This window comes from Chrysochloris asiatica, unplaced genomic scaffold, assembly GCF_000296735.1.
Source record: "Chrysochloris asiatica unplaced genomic scaffold, ChrAsi1.0 scaffold00214, whole genome shotgun sequence".
In the NCBI taxonomy this organism is placed as follows: domain Eukaryota; kingdom Metazoa; phylum Chordata; class Mammalia; order Afrosoricida; family Chrysochloridae; genus Chrysochloris; species Chrysochloris asiatica.
In genome coordinates, this window is record NW_006408732.1 from 3540005 (window position 1) to 3549697 (window position 9693).

General features: G+C 40.1%; 1 protein-coding gene across 1 annotated transcript in view; it reads right to left on the bottom strand.

Moving 5' to 3' along the window:
• FRAS1 (Fraser syndrome 1) overlaps positions 1–9693 on the bottom strand; it is a 797189-nt gene that overhangs the window by 53777 nt on the left and 733719 nt on the right. Inside the window, exons 64-65 of the mRNA XM_006872899.1 lie at positions 7137–7369; positions 3892–4052 (exon numbers count right to left, since the gene is read on the bottom strand). Coding sequence (XP_006872961.1) covers positions 3892–4052; positions 7137–7369 — 394 coding nt within the window. The remainder of the gene's footprint in view (positions 1–3891; positions 4053–7136; positions 7370–9693) is intronic.

Below are 9693 nucleotides of genomic sequence, written 5' to 3' on the forward strand. Positions count from 1 at the left end.
ACTGTGTACTGAAGACCTGGGTTGTACGGGGGAAGGATTGCATGGAGGGGATTGTAACCATGGCAATGAGATGATATACGATAGAATGAATGTAAAACTAATGTTCTCTCATGTAAACTATCCCATAATTCACAATAAAACATTAAAAACAAACAAACAAAAAAAGAATGGTACAGGGGAAAAAGGGAGAACTACACCCCAATTTGCTGCCAAATTCCAGCCTTGTCCTGTACCTCCAAGCAACTGTATGGACTCATCTCCTCTCCAAAAAACACACACAAAAAACCCCAAACTAAATTAGTTGCTGTTGAACAGATTCTGATGCCTAGAGACTGTAGTATAGAGTTCTCATGACTGTAAATCTTCATAGGCCTCATGTTTGTCCTGCAGAGTGGCTGGTGGGTTTGCACTGCCAGTCTTGTCATCAGCTGTTCAGTGTTCTCCTATAGCACTACCAGTGCTGTATGGACAGCTGCCTGCAAAAATTCAAGATGGCTGTGCTGTTTTAGGCCAGGTGACAGCCCTCCCCACCCACCCCACCTTGTTTTTCTTCTTTCTCACTGGTCCTGTTCAGCTTCCTCTTCCAGTGGGCACTTAGTCCACCTCTCTGTTCTATCCTCAGAAGTGTGGGGTTCCAGAATCACCATCCATTGCTCTCTCATACCTTTGTTGCAGAGGGTCTGCTCAGTGTATCTGACTACTCTGCCATCTTGCCTTAGATGCAAAATTGATATAAAAAAAAAAAAAAACCCACAAAACACTTTTAAGGAAAGCTAACCAACATCTGACTGCCTCTCCTCTTTCCTATTGTTTCTGAACTTTTGGAGAAAGGTCTTAATTTTGTGTTAATGGGTAAATAGCTCTTTAATGATGCTTGACTAAACCTCACCTGGTACATGCAAAAATTATCGATCAAATGCTGCCAAGTAAGTGAACTGTTCTCAATTAAGAAGACCTTTATGCAGTAGTGAGCTGAATACAGAGACAATTTTAGAATATTAGGGTTAACATATTCACAGAACTGTAAGAACCACTATAATCATCTGAAAGAATCAATACAGTCTTTAGAATCCTTGATGCAGCACCCAGTCCTCTGCCCCACAAGAATTAGGTACTTAATGAACATGTGTTGAATTTCACTGTCTTTGGGTAGGAAGAAATGCAAAGTTTCAGTTTTCCAAACACTAGCTGCATATGTAGACCAATTAAACTTTCATGTGTGGCTCAGTGAATTACAAACAGTTTACACTCAACTAATTTCTACTGTCTAAAGACCATCACTACCAAACAGTGATGCTTAGTGAATGTGAAACAGCCTATGAATGCTTTTCTCTCTTCAAAAACACTGCTAAATGATTCATCCGTTATGAAGGAAGGAAATAGGTCTTTAATGTGTACATACTGAAGTAAATGGAAGTGGATGGAAATTTCTGTAAAGTGAATGAAATGTCTGTTGTGATGCACTGTTCAGCTAAGAGCTCCTTCAGGGTTTGCCTGAGTTGCAGAGAACCACTTAAGCTCAAGGTTGTGCCCTTCCAGGGGCAGCACACATGCAGTGTCTGAGCAAGATGGGCTAGGAAGGTCTGGCTATTTTGACTGTAGGTAGATGAGTCTGATGAGCATTCTCTTTTCCAGAGCTTCCCATTGGGTGGAATGATGTTTTGTTAATCCTACATCAGCGTTTGACTTCTTCCTCTGCTTAGTTCTCCTTCCTCCTCTTCCCTTTAACAGGTGTTGGTCTTGCATCTGAAACTCCATCTCAGCTCCTGCTTCCAGAAAACCCGCCATGCAACACTTTAGCCTCCTAAAGATGCTGGTATGACACAATGCAATACTTTGCAATGTTGAAGAATAAAGATGATACTGTGAATCACCTCACAACATGGATGAACCTGGAGGACATTATGCCGAATGAAATTAGTCAGTAGCAAAATATCGAATACTGAAGGAGTCCTTACTGTAAAAATTTCAAGAAAAGGTTTTCATGCTAATAGAAACATCCTTTGATGGTTGCCAGGGGTGAGAGGGAAGGGAGAGTAATGCACTGGCTAAAAGGTATGGCGTTGTGGAAGAATGTACTGGCCTGCAAGGTGGGTTTGAATTTGCAAGGTTGGTGGTTCAAATTCACCAGTTGCTCCTCAGAAACCCTATACAGGGTTGCTATGAATCAGAAATGACTCAAAGGCATTTAACAACAATAGCAAAAGGGTAGACACATGTTAACTCAGGTGATTGGGAGAGCAATACACAAGAAAAGGGAGGTTGGCAGAAGAATGATGAAGAGAGGTGAAGACACAGGGAAGACTGCAAGGATAAATGAGGATAGAGGTAAATATTGTTACATACACACACCTAGAACAACAGTGTTCTACGTGGACAGATACACAGACTAAATACAGGTAAGAAAGGGAGAGTGGGTGTATACCCATGAATATACAAGGATTTGACAGACACTATTTGTACATAGATATTTAGTGGCAAAAAACCATCTAAGAATGTGATGGAGCATACAGGGGACGAAATGATGAAAACTTCTTTGATAGTGTCAAATATCTTAAGGCAATGGGGGCTCAGGACCACAGTCTCAGGGGATGCAATGACCAGTTGGTATAACATACTCCACAAAGACACTATTTTACATCCTCCTTGGGTGAGTGGTGGTGTGCCATGGAGTTGGCTCTGACTCATAGCAACCATTTATAGGGTTTCTGAAGTCGTAGATCTTAATGTAAACACAAAACCTCATCTTTCTCCTGTGTAATAGCTGGTAGTTTCAAACTGCTGACCTTGGCTGGGTAGCAACTGGGAATTTAAAAGCTTATGAACGGCCAGCTAAGGTGAAATTACAGTGTAGTGGTTATGAGTCAGGCTACTAACCTCAAGGTCAGCAGTTTGAAACTACCAGCAATTCTGTGGGAGAAAGATGAGGCTTTCTGCTCCCATAAATATTTACAGCCTCGGAAACCCTATATAGGGTTGATGAGTCGGAACTGATTCCATGGTACACCACCACCATCACCTTGTCTAGAGAAAAGAAAAGTCACGAACATTGAAGAAGCTTGGAAACAATTAGTCTTATAGACTAATGGACCATGTGAATATCAGTCTTCACGATTTGGAACAGAACTCACCATCATGGTGCAATTTTCAGCCAAGCAGTAGACAGGTATATAGGGGGAACAATACTAGTAAGGTATACTCTTCATAGAATGGTCAACCAACCACTCAAGATAAAAGGGGCAATATTTACCTAAGGACAAAGTTGAGAAGGGATGGGAAGGAGGGTGGAAGGGAAATAAGAATCAGGGAGGAAGTGGGATCACTGTTGTTACATGGAGGGGATTGCAATCACTGAGATGAAACAAAGTATGATTTGTTGAATATAAAACTGATGAGCCTCTCTGTAAATCTTCACTCAATTCAAAGAAAAAAGTTAAAAAAAAAAAAAAGATGCTAGTATGATGGGATTTTAGAGTACAGAGCTGAACACAATCAGTGTTGGGAGGGGAGGAACTAAAATTTACCATGGAGGTGCTTCACAATTGCCAACTCATTTCACCCTCACCTTGACTGTTAGCAATTGTTATCCTGGAGTTAGGACAAGAAAACAGTGGCTCAGAGAGATCAAGCTGTTTGTTCAAAGTCAAATACAGGGAGTAGAAAAAGGTTTTGAATCATAGTCAGTGTGATTCCAAATTCCTTGCTTTTTCCTCTTCACTTCATTCTTTCACAGTCTGAACTGTCTATGTTTGCATGCTTGCCAAGAAGGAGAACTGTTAATCTCACAGGTTTTGAAGACCAGAGAACATATAAAAAAGGAGAGTTCCTCCTCATTTCACCATAACTTTAAACTCCTGTGTGGGGGAAGCAGCCTCAAACTCTGTCCCTCACCTGAGATGCCTCTTAGGTCACGGGTGGTGACAAGATTGGAGCAGACGTGTTGATGTCGGTAGATGGACTCAGATAACAGGAAGTGCAAGTTGTGCAATGGCATGGTGGAGATCAGGGGCAGCATTCCATCCTGGTGAGGGATTTGCACAGAGATGTGGATTCTAGGTGAAAGCAGGGCAGAAGTAAGTGTTTAGCTTCATACTATTGGGATTGCTGTAAATCAAGGACTGACTGGACAGCAGTTAGCAACATCAACAGTTAATATGGGGCATTTCGTTCGCAAGACCCAGTTTGTCTTTACCAGTGTATTTACTCATTTACCCGCCTGCCCCTTGGTTCTTGCCACACAGGAGTTCTAGCTGAACATGAGAGTGTGGGAGGCATGAAGGATTGCTACTTTCCACCCCAAGATTTTCTAGACAGTAGACCTAGAGAAGTCAGGAATTACTCTGCTTTGTTTTTTCTATAAGAGAAAAGATAACATTATACCACAAATCACTTTAAAGCTCTCTTTTCTTTTAAATGGAATCTTTCCTTCTTTGTGAGCTAAAGCTGACTAAACGACATAGGTGCTTGTCTCAGTCTGCCGCAAACCCTCCTTTCATCTACAGTCCCCAGCACTTAAGTAGTCTTTGTACCAGGAAATCTTGAACTTATTTATATTGCCTGCTATTTGTTGTATGCTTACAGACTGTTTATCTTGCCTCCTCCCTACGATGAAGACAAGGGCCATTTCTTTCAAGACTTTTTTTTTCTCTAGAGCCTGTAATATACAATTCTAAATAAATATGAGCTTTAATAAACATTGGTAAAGGCTGTGACACCATAGAACTGAAGTTATGGGCTGTACTTTTTTTAAATTTTGTTTTGTTTTTATTGTATAAGTTTACATTTCCAGCATGTTTATAAACATTTCCAGGGTATGTTTTATACAGCTTGTTTCTCTGAACAAAGAGACACAATTTATGAGGAATTAGAATATAAACTATTGAACTGGAAGGCTCTTTTTCAAGAAAGGTGTTTGGAGCACCTTGGAACTTGTGTTATGGCTCTTTAACAAAAATTTTAATCTGTTAGAGAGGGGTTTGTATATTCTTGGCTCTAAATTGTATATTCTTGGTTTGTATATTCTTGGCTCTTTCTTCCCTTGCAAATGAACTCGGTTGTTCATAAAGGCACACGTATAAATATTATGTGGTTTAATGAATATGTGTATCATACATTGAATTATTTTTGCTTTGTAAAACTGAAAATATCCATCTCATTACAACCATGGTAATTTGGGAGAAAAATAAAAGTACATCTGTCCAATGACATAGTTTACAAAGTGTTATTACTCATTTGGTCAGGAGATATTTGTTGTTAGTTGTTAAGTGCTGTAAAGTCACTTATGACTCATACCAGCCCCGTGTACAGTTTCCAAGGAGCAGCTGGTGAGTTTGAACCACCAACCTTGCAGTTCACACCGACCTTGTGGTTCAGTGCCACACCAGGACTCTCAGCAGATATTTACTGGGTATCTATTAGATGCCAAGGAGCATTCCATCAGGTACAGGGGATGTAAAATAAGTACAGTCAAGCCTCATGATTTGAAGAGTCCATATTTGGGGATTCGCCTACTCACAAAAATGTATTTGTAATATCAAAATCAATATTCATGTTGTTTTCTGTCACAAGTGCAGTAAAATAACAACTATTGCCCAACAACTACAGTTGCAGCTGAGGTCAAACTAGGTAACACTGCCTTCCTGTTTTGACAATTATAGTACAGTTAGTGTTCTTTCTGCCATTTTTTTTTTTTTTATTTACATTTTTGGTATGCTTTGTTGATTTCACTATTTTAAATGGTCCTAAAGCATAGTGCTGAAGTACTGCTTAAATGTTTCTGTGTTCAAGAAGGCTGTGATGTGCCCAATGGAGGCAATATGTGTGCTAAGTATGCATCATAGTACAGTTGTATGTGAATTCAGTGTTAATGAACCAACGATATATATGAAATCAGGTGTCTTTACACAGAAACACACACAAAAGGTGGTTATCTATGATTGGTTGATGAAAACTAGAGGCCTGCAGAACGCTAACCCTGTATTTCCCCTAAGCGCAATGGTTCAGTATTCACTAACGCAATGTTCATATAACTTGATGGAACATTGCTGTTTTTAAGTGCTGTTGAGTTGGTTCTAACTCACAGTGACCCTCTATAGGGTTTTTGAGGAGCAGCTGATAGATTTGAACCACCAACCTTATGGTTGGCAGTCAAATGCTTATCCTACAGCGCCACACAAGGACTCCTTATAGAACATAACTACTATAAAAAATAAAAATCAACTATAATCATGGTAACCACCTCAGCGACCTTACAGAGCACTACAGGAACAAAGAGTAATTGAATAATGGCAATGATCAGACAGAGGCATACATGAGTGCTAATGGAGCCTGCTGAAGGAGCCCCTAAATTATACTGGGAAGGATGCTGGAAAGGGTACTAGAGGAGATGCCATGATCTAGGTACTGTGGGATGATTGGGTTTGGCTAGACTGAGTGGATGGGGGCAAGAAGCAGTAATAAATACCTGGGCAAAACCATGCATGCAGTTCTAAAAAAATTGGAAGCCACTGGGAAGTAACACGTGATTCTCTGTGGTATACTGGTGGATGAAAATGACAAAGTAAGGGAGATGAGATGAATAAAATAGTGTTTTGGATTGAACTGGGTTCCCTCCAAAATACTGAAGTCCTAACCCCCTGTACATCTATAAGTGATCTGGTTTGGAAATTACTGTCTTTTAAGATGCTATTAAATTAACATGAGGTCATGCCAGACTAGTGTGGGTCCTCATCCAGTCTGAATGGTGTCTTTATAAAAGAAGAAAACAGTCACAGAAAGACAGAGGAAAAACAGCCATGTGAAGATTTATGTATAAGCCAAGGAAGGCCCAGAGCTTCTAGAAAAAGGCAGAGATAAGAACAGATCTTTTCCTAGAGACTCTGGAGGGAGCATGGATCTGGTGCACATTGATTTGGACTTCTTTGTAACCAATAAACTTCTGTCCTTTAAAGACGTGTTGTTATAGTAGCCCCGAGGCAAGGGGCCAGATCTTGATGGACTTCGAGAAATTTAAACTGTTTTTTCAAAGTAGTCATTACTATTATTTTTCAGAAGAATTGATCCGTCCTGGAACTCATACAACAGAAAGCCTGAGATTCACTCCACCCACTTAATGCAGAATGCACCATCTGCCTGACCTGTTTGGATGCTCCTTGTGTTTGACGTCCAGATATTTCAAAGTTGCAATGAAAGACTGAGCCTGGAAGCCTCTTGCTGTCCCAGCCACCACTGGCGTGTGGCAGAGAGCACTGTCCGTTCCAATGGTAACGATGTTGCTCCGTAAGGGGGTCCCAACATGGCCCACTTTGTCCACAGCCTTTGCCACACAGCGCACATGGAATCTTCGGCTAAAGTAAATACTATCCAGTACCTATAGGGAAGAATAAAGCAGTTCAGACATGATTATGCCACTTAACTAGTTCTTTATGTTGTATCTTCTATGTGATCATATAAAAAAAATTCCTGGCCCGAGGTAATCAGTGAAGACCATCCCTACTTCTTCCATCCAGCCAGCTATTAATCTATCCAGCTATCCACTCAGCCATCAATCTATCCATCTAAATGATTTATTCATCACATAATGATTGAATTTCTAGCATGAGTCAGGGAGTTGAGACAGAGCAGTGAGCACTTATAGTCTAAGGGGATAAGATACACCATAAGCAAGTAGGCAAACATGGAGCAAGAATTCAAAGATGACTGACTACCATAAACAGTACTATTATACATTAATAGAACTGGCTTCTTTATATACTAAGTTCAGAAAAAGGACCCCCCCCCACATCTGTCTTCCAGACCCTCTAGCACGACTGATTGTGGGCCTGTATCTGGTGGCACCTCTGTGCCTTTCCTACAGCATAGCAAAGGACTTCCAAATAGCTTTTACTGATGGTGTGGTATAAAGATACAGAGAAGACAGTCTTCCTTTCCTGGGGTTCTTATTTCTCTTTCCCTCCTGCTGCTACCCCCTACATAAAGACTACACACTGCCAGGGTTACAATAATGTGCAGGCTTGAAACTGAGAACTTAATCTTGTACACCCACTGGCTTTTGAAGGTCTTTCATCAAGTTCCCAGACATAGAGAAGCCATCAGAGTGCTTAATACATCAATATATGAAAGGTACCATAGGTCACCAGCACTTCAGGCTATGTGTGCAGACATATAGGGAAATACATAACAAGGAAAATTAATTAGTAGTTCTGTGAGCCATAAACCTCCCACAGAGAAATCATAAAAACTTATAAATTCTACTCATGAAAACAATTTTCACTGAAGTCTATTAAAAATTAAAGACGACTTTTCCATTAAAAATTTTTTTAATTAGCTGCCAACGCTTTATTTATTTATTTATTTATACATGGCCTTAGTTCAGAAGGGATTTGGGGCATCCTACAAAAATGCATGCGATATACTGGCATTAAAAATTGAAGAACCAATGAAAAAATAAAGGGAACCGGAGTACAAGGCATGAGCCACCAACTCAGTGTAAGAAGGAACACTAAATCATAAATCATTTCCTGAATTTGGTACTGTTGTGAATGTATCATATTTGCATGGAGAGCTAGAGCAGCTGAGGACTCTGGACTCATGGAAGGGGAAAGGCTGTGTGCTGGTGGGTCAGGAGGCTGGCTGGCAGAATGAGCTCTTTGATTGTAATCATTGCAATGAAACAAAGTGCGATGGGATGAGTGTAAAATCAATGTTCTCTTATGTAAACTATCACTCAATTCACAATAAAACCTTTTTAAAAATAGGGTCATATTTGGCTCAAATCAGTCCAAATTCTTTTCATGATTTTGTTCAACAGACCTAGATACATTTAAAACATAAGCCACTGAATTAAGTTTTCCCATTAAAATGTTTTAATAATACAGAACATGATTTAATTTGGGGTTGCCCATGTTGCAAATCACTACCAGTTTGTCGGTTGTTATACTGAGGTGACTTGTTTGTTGCTGTGATGCTGAAAGCTCTGCCATTGGTATTTCAAATACCAGCTCTAATATCAGCAGGGTCACCCACATTGAACAAGTTTCACTGAGTCTTCTAGACTGAGACAGACTAGGAACAAAGGTCTTGTAATCTACTTCTAAAAATTAGCCAATGAAAATATATATGAAAACAAAACATTGTTCAATTCACTTGCTTCAGATATGTCATTAGAAGAGACCCATCATTAGAGGAAGCCAGCGAGGACAAGAGACACCTCAGTGAAATGGACTGGCAAAACAGCTGGAATGATGATGCCAAACATGCGGCTGGTCACGGGGATGACAATGTTTGTTGTATTGGGCAAAGCTATGTTTGTTGTACATAAGGTTGACATTAGTTGAAGGTGACTTAACAGTATTTATCTTTATCCTGTTGCAAAAGAATGGATCTTCTGGCCTTTTTTGAACAAGCTGTTTAAAGACAATAGGCATGAGTGACCATCCTTTATTGTACTCTTCCATCTGCATCTAATAATTTTCCTCTGCTATTATCTCATCCTGGTGTGGCACTGTGGGTTAATGTGCCAGACTTCAAAGTCATCTGAACAGCAAGGTTGGCAGTTCAAGCTTACCAGTTGCTCCTCAGAGCAACTATAAAGGGTAACTATGGGTCGGAACCGACTCAATAGCACTTAACAACAACAACAAAAATTATCTCATCCAGTGGTGAGGAGTTTCGTTTTCTTTACAATGAGATGCA